The sequence below is a fragment of the Dromiciops gliroides genome, chromosome 5 (assembly GCF_019393635.1).
Source record: "Dromiciops gliroides isolate mDroGli1 chromosome 5, mDroGli1.pri, whole genome shotgun sequence".
NCBI lineage: Eukaryota > Metazoa > Chordata > Mammalia > Microbiotheria > Microbiotheriidae > Dromiciops > Dromiciops gliroides.
The window spans coordinates 234,431,870-234,449,991 of NC_057865.1; the positions used below are offsets into that span (position 1 = coordinate 234,431,870).

General features: G+C 38.8%; 1 protein-coding gene across 2 annotated transcripts in view; it reads left to right on the forward strand.

Moving 5' to 3' along the window:
* Positions 1 to 18,122, forward strand: part of SRGAP1 (SLIT-ROBO Rho GTPase activating protein 1) — a 357,119-nt gene that overhangs the window by 268,843 nt on the left and 70,154 nt on the right. For both annotated transcript variants that reach the window (XM_043967043.1, XM_043967042.1), the window contains exons 9-10: positions 11,205 to 11,402; positions 11,525 to 11,609. In XM_043967043.1, the coding sequence (XP_043822978.1) occupies positions 11,205 to 11,402; positions 11,525 to 11,609 (283 nt within the window). The remainder of the gene's footprint in view (positions 1 to 11,204; positions 11,403 to 11,524; positions 11,610 to 18,122) is intronic.

Consider the following 18,122-nt stretch of genomic DNA (forward strand, 5'->3'; position numbering starts at 1 on the left):
ATAGCCAAAAGATTTACCACGTCAGAAACAAATATTTTCAAAGGGCCACTGAATATGCCTATCCCTTTCCAAAACCTAGTCAATACACTGGGGAGAATTGAATTGTATACATATATAATAATTTTTGTTTGTTTGTTTCTGTGGGACACTGGGGGTTAAATGACTTGCCCAGGGTCACACAGCTAGTAAGTAAGTGTCTGAGGTCGTATTTGAACTCAGGTCCTCCTGAATCTAGGGCCAGTGCTTTATTTATATATATATATATATATATATAAACAAAATTACTCACAAGGATTACTCACAAGTTTTCCTCAGAGAGGTACACTGAATGGGTGCTGCCTCAAACAAACTGAGGCCTGGGAAAGCCCTTACTTTAAAAAGGCCAAGAACATCCACTGCATCCTGGGCCATCGCCAGTCGTCTTGACTTTTGTCTTGCCACTGGCCTTCAACAATTCTGGAGGAGAGAGTGAAGCTGATTTGAGACTCTGCCTCACTTAAATCCAATTCACATGCAAGTCAAGACATCACCCATGTCATGTCATTAGTCCTCTCTGAGAACTGAAGATGAACAACATTCTAAGTAATAAAAAAATCAAGAAATGAAAGAGGCCCAAAAGCTGGTAGACTGCTCAGAAACCTTACAATCATCATGATTACTTTCTCAAGGAAGGCACTAAATGTGACAAGTACCAAACATCAGGAAAAAACTGATTATCAACATGGAGGTCATGTCAGAATCCACTGGCTGTGTGCAGTCATATCTTTGTCTAGCACAAAAGTGAAAAGTGATATTAAGTTGAGGGGGGAAGAATTAATAAAGATGAAACTGTGCAATTACTACAACTATTTAAACAAAAAACAACTCCAAAGTATAGGGAAGGGACAAAAGTAAAGATATTGACTCTATAGCCATTTCTTAGAGAAATGTAACTGATATAAAACCATTGTCTATACTGCTCATCATGTTTCACAAATTAACTTGTCTTTTCAGTTGGTGCAGTCTGTAATGGCTGCGTCTCTTTTCTTGGACAGGAAGATCAAATGTTTGTCCCCTGAGACAGTTTGGGGGTTCTTTTGGCCTCATCACATTGTAATGTGATTTTTTTTTTTATTTAAAAAAAGAGCTAGAGTGAGAGTATGGGTTAAAAGAGGGAAACTTCGGGAGGCAGCTAGGTGGCATAGTAGATAAAGCACCAGCCCTGGATTCAGGAGGACCTGAGTTCAAATCTGACTTCAGACACTTGATACTAGCTGTGTGACCCTGGGCAAGTCACTTAACCCTCATTGCCTAGCAAAAAAAAAAAAGAGGGAAACTTCAAGTATTCCAAAGTCTTATTTAAGTGTTAAGTTACTAAAATGCTTAATTCTTCATTAAGATTTTTCGTTGGGTCACCCTTGATTACACAGGTATCCATAAATTATTAAAAATAGCTGAGGGAGATCTCTGATGCATCCTTTATATGAAGGATATGTTGGAAAACTTGAACAAGAATTACAAAGGAATGAGAATCTGGAGGTGAATTGCAGCTTGGGACAATCTGCACTCAGGACCCACCTTGAAGGAATTGTAGATTCTAAACTAGTAATGTATAAATGTTAAAAAGTGGTCCCCATTTGGGGGCAGCTAGATGGTGCAGTAGATAGAGCACCGGCCCTGGATTCAGGAGGACCTGAGTTCAAATCCAGCCTCAGATACTTGACACTAACTAGCTGTGTGACCCTGGGCAAGTCACTTCACCCTTATTACCCCCCCCAAAAAAAAAGTGGTCCCCATCTAAAAAGCAACAGTGTTTGTTATTACAAAACTTACTGTACATGTCAGATCACACAAATAATATCTATCATAAATGTTTAGGCTCTTTGGGCTCGGGTTTTATTTCTGTTTTTCCAAAAGACTACATGGCATGAGTGTAGGCATGTGCTCTGAGAATGCATGTGTGTTCCATAAAATGTGCATTATGAACACTTAGGTACCCAAGAAATAACATGATAATTCAGAGTATCAGTAAATTAACAAGTATTTGTTAAATCACCTAGCATGTGTCAAATACTTGTGCTAGGTACTATAAAGGTAAAACAGTCCATGCCCATGAGGAGCTTACATTTTATTGGGAGAAACAACATGTACATGTGCTGGTAGATACAGAATAGAGACAAGGTAATTGTTAGGGGTTAGGACACTAGAGGTAGAAGGTAAAAGGAGGAGGAAACACTTAAATATTGCCTACTTTGTGCTAGTCACTGTGCTGTGGTTGTGGTTTTTTTGGTTTGGTTTTGTTTTTAAACAAATATTATCTCATTAGATCCTCAAAACAACCTTGCAAGGTAGGTGTTGTTATTATCTCCATTTTATAGTTGAGAAACTTTTATTTATTTTTAGTTGTGTTTTGTTTTATTTTTATTTGTAATTGAGGCAAACAGAGATTAAGTGACTTACCCAGGACCACACAGCTGGTAAGTATCTGAGGCTGGATTTGAACTCAGTTCTTCCTGACTCCAGAAACTGGCACACAAGCTAAGCCTTGATGGAAATGAGAAATTCTGAGAAGTAGATGTACATCCCAGGCATGGCTGGGGTGGGGGTAGGGGGGAGCAGCACAAAAGTGGGAAATGGAGCAAGGAACAATAAGGAGGTCAGTTTCACTAGACTGACTAGATAGATAGATGGATGGATGGATAGATGATAGATATAGAAATATATCTAAATATATATATATAGTGTGTGTATATATATATATATACATATATATATATGTATACGTGTGTAGAGAAGTTATATCTAATAAGACTAGAATAGTAAGATGAGTTCAGGTTGCGAAGGAATTTAAATCTATTTATTTAAATCTATTATCTATTTGTTCTTGGAAGTAATAAGGAGCTCCTGGAATTTACTGAGTAAGGGAGATGTGCATGTTGGGAAGTCAGTCAAGATTTAAGTCAGGGAAACTGGCTAAGAGACTGTTGTGATAGATCAGTCCCAGGATGATAAGGGCCTCAACTGGGGTGATATCTGTGTGGACAGAAAGAAGATGAGGAATGCAAGAAACGTGGTAGGTGTAGAGAGTACATGGTGTAGAGTGAGTGAATGTAGAGGTAAAGATCACAGTGAGATTGTGAACCTGGTGATTGGAAGGATGGTGGGTTCCAGGGATTAAATTTGAGGCAAAAGATAGTGAGTTCTGCTGATTGAGTCTGAGGTACCTATGGGACTTTCAGATTGAAATGTCTAATAGGCAGTTGGTGGTGTGGAACTAGAGCTCAGGAATGAGTCAGAATGGATATGTACATCTGAAAATCATTCACATAGAGATGATAATTAAACCCATGGGAATGTGATGATTCTGCAAAGTGAGAGAAGGGGGCCCAGGACCAGAGATTCAAAGACCTTAGAGGCCATTCAGTCAAACTACTTGTGTCTGAAATGCATCTAATTAAACCCAATAAATGCCAAAATATGAATTCTGAATAGTGAATACTTTCCAGAAATGATTCTTATAACCATATGTCATTTTAGTCCCATTTAAACATTTCTAATTGTATATATTTGTCTATCTTCATTGGTATGTATGTGCATAAACATTTTTAACCAATTTCTCTGAATTCCAAACCAATGTAATTTCCTGACTCCTGGTCTACCTATGAAAATCGGGCCACCCTTATTGAAATTGGTGAATTTATGTTGAACCCAAGGTAATTATGCTTTTTGAAACATATATATATATATATACACACACACACACACTCCAGCAACTGAATCTTTCTTGAAACTGACACCATTGGCTTTCCTTCTGGGCATAGCACCACATAGTTGGGGCTTTGGCAAATCTCCCAGTGCATTTTACGAGGTCCCATTAAGCCTAGATTTTGTGTATCCAGGAACTTTCAAGCATAAAAAACCCCACACATACTCTTATTACTGCTGCTATCATGGAACATTTACTGAGTTCCCCAGGCAATGATGTGGATAAGCACATCCTAGTTACAGACTGAATAAGACAAGGCAATACTTTGAATGGTAGAAACAAACCCAGAATTAAATGTATTTTTTCTGATGTTTCTGCAAATACGGCCAGAGTTTTATATCTTTTGCTGTCAAAGTCACATTCCTTACAGAATCTCTCCTCTCCACGAAGGGCAGTGGCAAGAGGGGTTGGGGGTTCTAACCTGCCTTCATGCGGGGGTTCAGTACATAGGTGATGTGTTAGGATGTCTTCTGGTGAACAAGGGTGGGTACTTGCATTAGAAAGGTTCCCCCTGCCTCCATCTACACTGGAGAAGACGGCATGGTGTCATTTTATGTTGGCCCAGCCTCCATTCTCTCTAAATACCAATTGATCTTAATCTAGTAAGAAGGCTTGGAAGCAATTTTAGCTTCACACTGCAATAGCAGAGGCAAAAAAAAAAAAACCTCTCTTCTTGTATTTTCAGCTGTGGCTATTTATAGCCTGCTCTTCATCAGCTGTGTTCCAGGGTACACCTTATTCCACTGAAGGTATTCTAGTCCGGCTGACTAGAATAAATTAGAACACTCCATTCTGGGAAGAGAGAAGATGAAGGGTGAATCGATCATCTAGATTTATAAAAATAATTTATGTTACAGATAGGGTGAACGTGCTCTTTTTCATCAGACCCGAGGAGATGTGAATTACAGGGACCTTGAAAGTAGTCTGAGGACAAACGAGGAAATGGGAATTATCTTCATAAACCTATGGGATTCATTAACCCCAAGAAGTGGTATAGGCTGAAAATAAAAGTTGAGGAAATGTTTGGATCAAATAATGAATAATGAATGTATCATGGTTATGATGCTTAGCAGCTAGTTTAGAACTTTAGATTTGCAGATTCAACCTTTAAAACAACTGTTTCTACCATATGATCTGAACTAGAAAACATATGCTTCCATGTGATGCAAACCCACTGATTTATAAACTTGAGTTTTTCATGTTTTTTTTTAATTGTCAAAAATAGGGAATAATGGGCTACTGGCCTTGTGATTTCATTGGGATCAGACATTCCCAGGTAAGGGAATTCCCCCTCCCACATACAGATAAGCACCTTCTCTACAATTTATATCTTAATCTGGACTCTGTGAACTTATATGTGAGATTTTGTTGAGGAAAAAAGAGAGGCATCTGTATATGAATAATATTTCGATATAATTGTTTTCCCTTGTATTTTATGTATTTGAAACCACTATTCTGAGGAGGGACCCATAGGCTGCACTAGACTGACCAAAAAAAGAAGTCAAGAAGCTCTGAGTTCAAAGAGTTGATGAGGCCACTGAGAGGTTGAATGATTTGCCCACAGTCTCATAATATGTCAGTATACATCAAAGGTAGTACTTGATCCTAGGTCTTCCAGGCTCTGAGGCCAGTTCTGTGACCACTACACACTATGCATTTTCTTTATTAAATAACTGAATTCACACATTAGCAAACAGTTTTTAATTTTATTTTTACGGCTTAACTTTATTTCTTAATATGTTATTACTAAAATATCAGTGTTATTTTTCTCTTGAATGGATGAACAAAAAAATTATCTGCCAGACAATTTTCTTGATACAGCAGACACTTTCCAGCGAACAATCAAATAAAACCCTTTACAAAGTGAAAAACAATTTTTTTAAACCAATTTAAGAGAAAGTAGGGATGGGCCATTTAATGTTTTATTTTTTTAACTTTTTATTCCAAATTTAATTTCATTCAAAAATTATTCCAAATAGGGGCGACTAGGTGGCACAGTGGATAGAGCACTGGCCCTGGAGTCAGGAGGACCTGAGTTCAAATCCTGACTCAGACACTTGATACTTACTAGCTGTGTGACCCTGGGCAAGTCACTTAACCCCAATTGCCTCACTTAAAAAAAAAGAATTATTCCAAATAATATTTTATTTTTCCCCAATTACATTTAAAAACAATTTTTAGCATTAATTTAAAAAAATTGGGGGGTTCCAAATTTTCTCTCTCCAGACAGGAAGCAATCTATGTCATACATGTAGCACACATTTTTTAAAAAGATGATACCTTTGGGGGCAGCTAGGTGGCACAGTGGATAAAGCATCAGCCCTGGATTCAGGAGGACCTGAATTCAAATCCGACTTCAAACATTTGACACTAGCTGTGTGACCCTGGGCAAGACACTTAACCCTCATTGCCTCACAAAACAAAACAAAAAGATGATACCTTTGACTGAGATGAACTTTTAAAGAAAAGTCTAGAGCAACATTTAATCTTTCCCACTAATAGTTATGTCGGCTTATTCTAAATTTCATTTCTTTTTTTTTTTTTTTTTTTTGTGAGGCAATTGGGGTTAAGTGACTTGCCCAGGGTCACACAGCTAGTAAGTATCAAGTGTCTGAGGCCAGATTTGAACTCAGGTACTCCTGAATCCAGGGCCGGTGCTCTATCCACTGTGCCACCTAGCTGCCCCTAAATTTCATTTCATACGAAGTCCCTGGTGAGAAAGTTCTTCAATTTTTTTTTAACTTGTGACAAGTGATTTTTTTGGAGTTATTTCTTGGAGGAAATATCTCTTCCCATTAATTTGTCCTTCAATTGGACACTGGTTCAACATCAGAATACCTCTGACCACTTACCTCTCTGTGCTGGCTGTCATGGGGAGTCCTTCCTGGGACTGACCGACCCCCTTCAAAGCTTACTGTTGAGTAATTCCATATAGATTTCCATTCCCTTCTCTGAGCTCTTCTGTCTTCCCTTTTTCTACATGACATAGAAGAGAAGGATACAGAAATACTTAGATTATCCAAGAGTATGAGTTCTCCCATGACTAGGTTCTTTTTACCTACTAGTTTTGGCCTAAATTGACGTGTGTGTGTGTGTGTGTGTGTAGCTTCAACCTAGTTTCACCAAAAACAGGTCCTTCCAGGCTAGCTTCATTTCCTTTTGTAATAGGACTTCTGAATTGGTAGATGAAAAGCATGCTATAAGAATAGTTTACTAAGATTTCAGCATAGCTTATAAAAAAAATATCATGCACTACCATGGAGAACATGGAGAGGTGTAGATTAGATAATAATACAGTTAGATGGATGCAGAATTTCATTGGATGACTAGATTCAGCGTCACCGTTAATGGTTCACTATTAATATGGAAAAGCCCAAGGATCTGTATTTGTTCCTGTACTCTTGAACATTTTTCTCAGTTCCTTTTTGGGGGGGGGGGCAGGGCAGTGAGGGTTAAGTGACTTGCTCAGGGTCACACAGCTCATAAGTGTCAAGTGTTTGAGGCCAGATTTGAACTCAGGTACTCCTGACTCCAGGGCCGGTGCTTTATCCACTGTGCCACCTAGCTGCCCCTTGTCAGTTCCTTTGATAAAGGCATTGGTGGTATGGCATCAAACTTACCAGGTGACCAAAAAGCTAGGAGGATTACATAACACACTTGCTGAGAGTCAAGATCCAAAAAGATTTTGGCAGGCTAGAGCACTGGGCTAAATCAAATAAGATGAAATTGAATAGGGATGGATGGATGGATGGATGGATGGATGGATGGATGGATGGATGGATGGATGGATGGATGGATGGATACACACATACATACATACATGAATACATACATACACATATATATATCCTTTCATTTGGGGAGAAAATCATCAACTTTACATGTCTGGGGATTTCAGTGAACAGCAAGCCCAACAGAAGGCAGCAGCATAATGTGGCTGATGCCATCTTGGCTTTATTAAGAGAGGCACAGCTAATGGAAATAAATTGTGAGAGTCCCATTCACTATATTGTACCCTCACCTGACCTCATCCAGAATATTACATTCAGTTCTGGGTACCACAGTTTAAGAAGCAATTTTATAAACTGGTGAGTGTCCAGATGAATGCAGGGAGGTTGGTAAAGGAAGCAAATAAGTCTATTTCACATAAGAGCCAGTTAAAGGGAATGACTAGTGTTAAACCTGGAAAATAGAAGACTGAGGGAGGAAATGACGTCTTCAAGTATTTGGTGGACTTCATAAAAGAGAGATTAAACTTGTTCTGTTTGATCCCAGAGAAGAGACCCAAGAGCAATGGTCAGATGTTATAAAGAGGAAATTTTAGACTTGATACCAGGGAAAAAACGTCCTAATTAAGAGTGGTCCAAAAGAGAATTGAGCTGTCTCAAGAGGTGGTGGGTTCAACCTCCTTAGAGTTCTTCGAGCAGAGGTTCGGTTTCCTTTTGGGTATGGACTGAACAAAAAGGTCCCTTCCAACTCTGAACTTCTATGAAAACTATGTAGAGCCAAGGAAATAGGACTTCTCATAAAGGCCAAATATATTCAGAAAATCATAGCACATCTAAGTATTTCTTGGGGCACTTGAGAGGAGAAGAGGGCATCAGCTTCCCTTATGGACATTTTTCTCTTGGGACAATGAAGAGATGGGTAGAGTAGATGAGCCATCAGCTTTGGAGCTTCCTCAAGGGAACAGCAGCTCTACAAAATTATTCTTCCCCAAGAGAACAATTTATACGATAATAACATTGTAAAGATAAACAACATTAAAGCTCTGATCAGTGCAATGACCAACCATGATTCCAGAGGAATGCTAAGTATTATAGTTGACAAATGGGCATTTATACACACACACATTCAATGTATGTATTCCAATTAATGTCAGGGAAATTTTACATACTCCAAACTCATCATTACTGGTTTATATGTTTTAATGAATATGTTTCATATATTCAAGTAGCATTGTGATGGACTCAAGATGTGGAAGGAGAAGTATATTTTTGAACATGGCCGGTGTGAAAATTTGTTTTACTTGACTGTGCATATTTGCCATAAGGGTTTAATTTTTTTCCTTTTCCCCCCTATTGGGGGATGAGAGAAGGTAGGAGGAAGAAAAAATAAATGCTTGTTCATTGAAAAAAAAATAAATGTTATTCTTAATGTGTGGCCTAGTAGTGCATTTGACCTCTAGTATATGCTATTCTTTAAACTTATTGGGAGGTCTTGCTGTCTTTCTCCTTGAGAATTTTGTGTCTCCAGCCACAAAATAAAGGCAGCTTCTCATTTCCACTGCTAATGAGGAGTTGCCAGGAGCGCTACATGAGCTGCTTCAGGCTTTTTTTTTTCTCCTGTGACTTGTAAATGTGGCTTCTATATGTAAGCTTGGTGTGCTTCTTCACTGGGACTGTCCCATGGGATAATACTCTGCAGCTGAAGGCAAGCTATCTCACATTTCTGTTCAGTCTTGTATTCAACTGGACAATTCAGGATTGAACAGCTGAATCAGTTGTCCAACAGAGAATAAGCAAGGTCAGTTAGGCTCATGAGGAAGAGGGAAGCTGAGAAATTTCTGTTTCTAATATCATATAAATAAGTACATATGTTTTGGTGTTCATGCATGTATATGTGAATAATGCACACATCATCTTTTTTTCTAAAATAATAGTAAAAGATGTAGGTACCCCTGGCATTATTCCCTTTTTACCAAGGAAGAAACTGAGGCTCAGACAGGTTCTATGATTTGTCAATGGTCACATGGCTGGTTGGTGGCAAAGTCAGAGTTTGAACTCAAAATTTCCCGAATCTCCTTCTCTGTCTATGCTGACATACTGACTCTCAAAACCGATATAAGTAAATAGTAGCTTAGAAATCATCTGTTGCAGGGATTAGCAACCTTTGAAGGAAAAGGCTGCATTATATTATGTTACATTATTATGTCATATCATTATGTGTATGCATACATGCACAAAAAGTTTAAGTCTTTAAGGATCTGTATGGGGTGAGGGGACACAGGGAACACACATTCTCGACAAATGAGAATCGCAACCCCTCTGTTGGCTATATTATATTTGAGAATTTCTATAGCCAAAAAATACATCACTTTGTTCCCAACTCACTGATGAGCTTCTGACCACAGCTAGGATGTCCTTCAACACCAAATATACAGTCCATTTGTTCCTGAGCCCATCCTTGACATCTTTCTAGCTTCCTAGGACTTCACTGAGTTTCTACTCTGAGGGCATAGCATTCAAGAGCCCAGGGTCAACTCCATGGTAAAATGGGGCATGAGAATAGGAATTTAAGTATTATAGTTGACAAATGGGCATTTATACACACACACATTCAATATTTATATTCCAATTAATGTCAGGGAAATTTTACATACTGCAAACTTATCATTACTGGTTTATATGTTTTAATGAATATGTTTCATATATTCAAGTTAATTATTTTTTTGTTGTATTATATTATCATTGTTTACAGAAGGCCCATAAAGAAGTATAATTTAATTTAGAGGGGTCACCCCCTCTGGACCAGATTAAAATGTTAATTGGGAAATATTTATAAAATATAATAAAACATAGTTTTAAAATATAATTTTATCTAAGTCAATATGTGGCTCCCAGAAATTTTTATGTACAGATTAAGGGTCCTCTCTTCTATTTGAGTTTGTCGCCACTGGTAAGAATTGAGACAAAAGATGGCTAACCACTGGTCTAAGGAATAGAGCTCTTGACTTGGGGTCAGGAGACTTGGGTTTAAATCCTACCTTTCATTAGCTGTATGGCCATGGTCAAGTCATTTAGCTGTTCAGAGCCTCAATTTTCTCAACTATAAAGCTGCAATAGTAACCTGTTAGAGTTATTGTGAGAAAAGCACTTTCCAAACTATAAAGAACTATGTAAATGTGAGGAGCTGTTGTTAGTATACATGTATGACTAAGGAACTAAAGAAGATGGCCTTGAAGCTCCAATTACCTTCTTCCATTTGTATAACACAAAGAGTTGCCTGAGGTTACACAGCATGTTAATAGCTATGAGGGGATTAGAACTCATATCTTCCTGACTCCAGGTCCAGCACTATCCACCGCATTACCTCCCTTCCTCAGATGCAATGGGTTATCAACCTCTGACAGTTGAAGTCTCTTTCCTTCTTAAATACATATAGATGTGAAATTTAGCAAATTGCCCCAAAGCCCATGGCTAGTTGGTAGTACATACAGCCAGAATACCCAGGTATCCTACCTCTTAATCCACTGGGGGTTGAGGGGGTTCTGTTCAGCTAGATCATGCTGTTTTATTGCCTGTGTCTCCAATACAGTACAATCCAATTACTTCTATTTGCCCCGATTCTTCATGTCATTTCCAAATCTCTGTACCCTACTGCATAGTATCTGAGACCACTTTTGTCTTGGTTGGCATTTCCTTCTTACGAGATAAAGAAAATGTATTTGTGTCCCCAGGTTAAGAAAACAACCGAAGCCACCTTACAAACAATACAAGACATGGTCACCATCGAGGATTATGATGTCTCGGAATGCTTCCAGCACAGTCGGTCCACAGAGTCTGTAAAGTCCACCGTCTCAGAAACATACTTGAGTAAACCCAGCATTGCTAAAAGAAGAGCCAACCAGCAGGAAACTGAGCAGTTCTACTTCATGGTACGTCATTCATTTCCCAGACCATAATGTCCACTCGAGATAACACAAGGACATTTATTTCAAAATGCTGCCTTTTGGTGATAATTTTTTTTCTTTTGAAAAATCAATCTTCCCTTGTGCAGAAATTCAGAGAATACCTGGAAGGCAGTAATCTCATTACAAAGCTTCAAGCCAAACATGATTTGCTGCAAAGGACATTGGGAGAAGGTAAGTAATGTAAAATAATCAGAAAGGGGGTGATTCATCAGAGATGAAAAAGTAGTCTGGAATTGGAATCAGCTTTGGTACTTACTAGCTATGTGAGGAGACAAGTTAATACAAACTACTGCAAGTTACTACATCTAAGCTGTAGTTTCTTTATCTGTAAAAATGGAAACAATAATTCCTAACACTATCTACTTTATAAGTTTATTATGAGACAAGTATAAACCTTCAAATATTAAATAAATCTGAGTGTTGATAGGTATCAATTGGTGCATGTGTTTACAGATTTATACAGAGATCACATATACACATCTATAAATTTTCATGTATATTCAATACATCATTTGTGTGTATACACATATATACAAATGCATATTGTAATGATTGGAATGATGCCACCTACTGGAGACTTGCTGTGGGAAAGCTCCGCCATGAGGAAAATGCCTCAGAGGCATCGTGGCTTTTCCTTGGCGTCAGGAAATGATGTTTACTCATGGGTGCTGTCTATCAAGGCTACCAGCCAATCAACTTGAGGAGCCTCTTATTTTCTGGGAGGAGACAGGAAGGAGGAGAGGGAGCCTGCGCCCCAGTTTTGGGGGAAACTGACTAAAATCACTGATAAAACGAGTTTAGGTTTTTAAGGGTTTATTGAAAAATAGAAAGAAAAAGATTGAGAACAGAATTCCAACAGCCTGGCATTCCTATCTTTCCTCAAATTTCCTGTGAAGTCCTCTGCTGCCACCACCACCATCAAGTCAGGAACCCAAAAGCGCGAGAGCTCTCCGCGCAGGCTCCCTCTCCTCCTTCCTGTCTCCTCCCAGAAAATAAGAGGCTCCTCAAGTTGATTGGCTGGTAGCCTTGATAGACAGCACCCATGAGTAAACATCATTTCCTGACGCCAAGGAAAAGCCACGATGCCTCTGAGGCATTTTCCTCATGGCGGAGCTTTCCCACAGCAAGTCTCCAGTAGGTGGCATCATTCCAATCATTACAATATGCAGATACATGTGCAGATACATATACATGTACATATGCATCCATTTGACTATAAACTCGAGGACAAAGACTGACATTTTTCATCTTTATATCACTACTCCTATGCACAGTAACTGACAAAGTAAGTATTTAATGAATATCAAATGAAATTAATTACATATCTAAACATAGGAGGGGAAGATGAGAGAGAACATGTATTAATAGAAAAGGAATTGGAGGGTATAAGAAGGGTTGTGTAGATGGTATCTAGAAAAGGGGCTTTGGTCATAGAGTTAATGTGATCCCAAAGGGATCTGGCTAATAAACCACACCCAACTTCCCATGTCTATAACCTCCACATAATTGTGGCCCCCTACCTTATTCTCTGCTCAGTAATATGTTTTGATGTTTTAGTAAGTTACAGAGTTTGAGATTTCATTTCCCACACTAGAATCCAGTTTATTTTTTCAATTGAGCATTGGCTTTTCTTAAGAACTTTCTTTACATTTTGGTTAATCTCCTGGCTAGGAATAAAACTATTACGGGGGGGGGGGGGGGGGGGGGGCTCTGTATAATTCAGTTAGTGATTTCTCTTTTATTTGTAAAATGAAAATGGAAATAAAAGATAAAATCACCCCTTTTCCTGCCCCATGGCCCATTTCCCTTAGCTCTCTTTTATTCATGATGTATAGGGCCTCCTGAGATTTAGTTGAAAGTGAAGGCAGGGTATGTGTCATCCTCTCTTCTCCTTTCCCAGGAAGTAAACAAGTTTCTTACCTTATTTCTCAGTATCTGCTGATGGCCTCTTTTCTCTGAGCACACAGTCATCGCCTTTCACCTGGACTACTGCAGTAGCTTTCTAAATGGTGTCTGAGCCTCAAGTCTCTCTCCTCTTCAATCCATCATCCTACACTCAGTTGCCAAAGTGATTTTTTTTTTTTTAGTGAGGCAATTGGGGTTAAGTGACTTGCCCAGGGTCACACAGCTAGTAAGTGTTAAGTGTCTGAAGCCGGATTTGAACTCAGGTACTCCTGAATCCAGGGCCAGTGCTCTATCCACTGCGCCACCTAGCTGCCCCTCCTTCAGTTATTTTAAAAAATTATTCTGAAGAGTCCCTATAGTCATTCCTAGGCTGCCATTGAGGTCTATGATATGAAAAAAGTTAAGGAATCCCTGTTGTACATTAAGGCTTTATCCATCTCTGTCTCCCTCCAGGTGCTAGTGCCATCCCACTTGTAATTTGTACATATTTTATTTTGTTTGTTTTGATATATATATATGTGTGTGTGTGTGTGTGTGATATTTATTTCACATATTCTTATATAACAATAATAATAACTAGCATTTACATAGCACTTTAAGGTTCACAAAGCACTTTACAAATATTATCTCATTTGATCCTCACAACAATCCTGGGTTGTAGGTGCTATTATCATCTCCATTTTACAGATGAGGAAATTGAATCAAACAGAGGCACCAAGTCAACTTGCAAAGGGTCACATAGCTAGTAAGTGTCTGAGGTCCCAGTTTGAACTCAAGTCTTCCAGACTCCAAGTCCAGCCACCTAGCTATCTACATAAATATTATCTCCCCCAACTTATGTAAGCTCCTGAAACACAATGGCAATTTCTGCTTTTGTCTTAGTAACATTATTATTGGGGTTTTCTTGGCAAAGATATTGGAGTGGTTTGCCATTTCCTTCTCCAGCTCATTTTACAGATGAGGAAACTGAGACAAACAGGGTTAAGGGACTTGGTGAGGCTTACACAGCTAGTCATTCTCTGAGGTCAGATTTGAACTCAGAAAAATGAGTCTTCCAAGGCCAGCACTCTATTCATTGAGCCACCTAGCTGTCCATGTAGACTCATAGAAGGCATTTGTTTGTTTATTTATTTATGTATTTATTTTGGTGAGGCGATTGGGGTTAAGTGACTTGCCCAGGGTCACACAGCTAGTAAGTGTTAAGTGTCTGAAGCTGGATTTGAACGAAGGTCTTCCTGACTCCAGGGCCAGTGCTTTTTCCACTGTGCCACCTAGCTGCCCTGCTTTGATGACTTCTTCTTTTTTTTTTTTTTTAGTGAGGCAATTGGGGTTAAGTGACTTGCCCAGGGTCACACAGCTAGTAAGTGTTAAGTGTCTGAGGCTGGATTTGAACGAAGGTCTTCCTGACTCCAGGGCCGGTGCTCATAGAAGGCATTTAATAAATGTTTGTTGACTGACCAGTTGAACTTTCAAACCGTAAGATAAAATTTTCACCTAAGGGGGAAGAAAAACTCAAAATGAAAGTTTTTGGAAAAACTTGGCTGTATATCTCTTTGCCCAGTTTTCTTCAATTTTCAATTCTCTTTCTCTGCCTCTCTCTGCCTGATAGAGCAGTATACCCCTACAGTAATTTCTGACCACAAAGGCATCATTTAGCCTCAGTGAACATTAAGGCTCGGAGCATTCTGTATTCTACCTACAATGTGATGTCACTTTGCAAATGGTACTCTTGTGAGAACTAGCGCTGTGAATTCATTCTTGGCACCAGGGACTGCACGAGTTAAGATACTTGAGGTCACATTCAGAGGGTTTTTATGGAAGTGATTCACTGTCTAGAATGAAGTCTACATCTTCCCAGTAGAAAATCCAGACTCTTAATATTATTTTAATAGGCCTTTATTAAATCCTGCTATATTCAGGTCAGTTGTTGGTCTCTATCCCAGATTACATCCTCAGCTGCCAAACTGCACTACAATGTGCAGGCACATTGTACATGGTGAAGTCTAAGCTTGTCATCTCTTTATCTAGAATCAGGGAAATTTACCCTGAGCTGTTGTAGCCAAAGGTACCGAGTCCTCATGGGACCATTTCTCTTCTGCTTGAGGGACCTGGATTCTCTCCACACAATAGGAACTCTGTTCTTTGTTTAAGATATTGGTATGACAACCAATATAGGCCAACCCTCGAGCCTGAGGAAAGAGAACCAACTGGTCTAACCTGAATGTAACTTCAGTCTCACACACACACACACTCTTTATATAAGTGTTTGTGCCTGATTCCATTTTCCATTTTCTTGGAGGTGAAGGATATGGAACCCTCTACAGTAGAAATGGTTGGTCTGTTTAATGATCCTGGAAGAGTCACTTTCAAGTGAGATTTGTGTTTCAGATTGTGTAGTTTAGACCCTTGTTTACCCCTGAGGTCTTAGGAGGCCATGGCAGATCTTTTTATTCATTCATTCTTTTAGCAACACATGAGGATTACAAAAAATATAAATATAAATAAAATATAAATAAAATAAATAAACAACATGAGGATTACAAAAAATATAAATATAAATAAAATAAATAAACAACACAAGGATTACAAAAAATATAAATATAAATAAAATAAATAAACAACACGAGGATTACAAAAAATATAAATATAAATAAAATAAATAAAATATAAATAGCACTTAGCCTATATCTTCAAGGCATTTAAGATCTAATTAGAGACGCAAGTTATGTGTATGAAACATCTAACTAACAGCTCGAGATATTGGGTGACAAAGTGCCCAGACAACTGGTAAAAAGAACATGTGCCCTAGAATATCAGAAGTGAGAGTAATCAGTGAGAATTAAATAGACCTGAAGGATGGGTGGGATTTTGATAGGTACAAAAACTATGGGGGCAGGCATTTCAGTCAGAGTCCAGTATGTTCTAAAGGCAAAGAGGAAAACTTTATAAGCAGAGCAATTAAATTCAACAAATTTTTTAAAGTAATTGTTTACTATGTCCAAAGCCGGGGCAGCTAGGTGGCGCAGTGGCCTTGGACTCGGGAGTACCTGAGTTCAAATTCAGCCTCAGACACTTAACACTTACTAGCTGTGTGACCCTAGGCAAGTCACTTAACCCCAATTGCCTCACTAAAAAAAATTTAAAAATTAAAAAAAAAAACTATGTCCAAAGCCCTAAGTTTCATACTTAGTATACAAAGACAGAAGTGAAATAATTTTCAAGAAATTTACATTTAAACCTACATTTAAACAGAAGGAAAGGGAACCAAGAAGCAAGGAAAATAGTTCAGGAAAAAATGCTTCAGGAATTTTTGAGGGGGGAAAAAATCAGCTAAGGGTAGCAGGGAAAGATTCATGGAAGAAGTAGATAAGGATGCCAAAAGACATAGATGGGGAATGGGACCTAGGCATTGAGTATAAAGCTTATATGAATGTTTCAAGGTGGAAAGTGGTATGTTGAGATCAGGGAACAGTTAGTTGAACTGAACGTTCAACTAAAAAAAAGTACATCAAGAAGGGAAATATAGGGGGCAGCTAGGCGGTGCAGTGGATAGAGCACCGGCCCTGGATTCAGGAGGACCTGAGTTCAAATCCAGCATCAGACACTTAACACTTACTAGCTGTGTGACCCTAGGCAAGTCACTTAACCCCCATTGCCCTGCGAAAACAAAACAAAACAAAACAAAAAAAGAAGGGAAATATATAACAGAGTTGGAAAAGTTAGTTACAAGACAGGAATAAGGATTTTGTATTTTATTCTGAATAGATTACGGAGCCACAATTTTTTTACAGTAGAATAAGATGTTTAGAATTATGCCTTAGGAAGATTATTTTGGCAACTTTGTAGAGCATGGATTGGAAAGGAAAGAACAATTAGGAGGCTGTTGAAATAGACCCAGTGAGAGGTGATGAGCACCTGAACCTGGGTGTGGTTGTGTGAATAGAGATAAAGAGATGAATGCTACAAGAAAAAGGGATCGAGGATGACATCAAGTTGTGAACTCGGGTCACTGGAAGGGTGGTGATGCCCATGACAGAAATATGGAAGTTTGACATGGGGATGAATTTTGGGGAAAAGAAAATTATATTAAATAGAGATGAAAAACAGCAGGAGGAGGGAGGATCCCCAATCCTCAGACTTGGATCTGTTCTGATGACCATTAGGCTAGTGAACTGAAGGGGAGAGGGCTGCTTTCTGTTCTGCTCTCCCATTTGATCCCAAGATCACATTTTTCCCTTGTTCCTTTCCCTAAGTTTCAGGTGAGGGTGGTTTGAGACTATCTCCCTGCCACATCCTGCCACATCCAGAGATCTGGTAGGGCAAGTGGGAGGAGGTTTAGAAAATGGCTTAAGGTAGATGACTCCATATGAGTGCATTTAATTTAGTTTCTTCCATTTTTTCTACATGCAATAAATTATATGATCCCACTAGGCGGTCTATGAATCTTTGTGTTGGAGAGAGGCTGTGACTAAGAGCAGAGAGTGAGGGTTTGTGCTCATGAGCTCCACGTAGGCTGCACATTTCATATTTTACTATTTTAAATAGTATCCCGTTCCATCTCTTAGATTAGCGTCACACCCAGCCAGAACCACCATTTAAAGCTACAGCCTCAGTAATGGAGGTAACTGTGTAGGCTTTTGCAGTCTGAACACCCTGTTAAGGGCAAATGGAGATACTATAGCCTTTCAGGCATACTATCCCATGTATACTCCAAAGAGCTCTGATGAAACCACTAGCCTGGTGGACAATTTATATGTTGTACTCCCTCTCTGAATAATT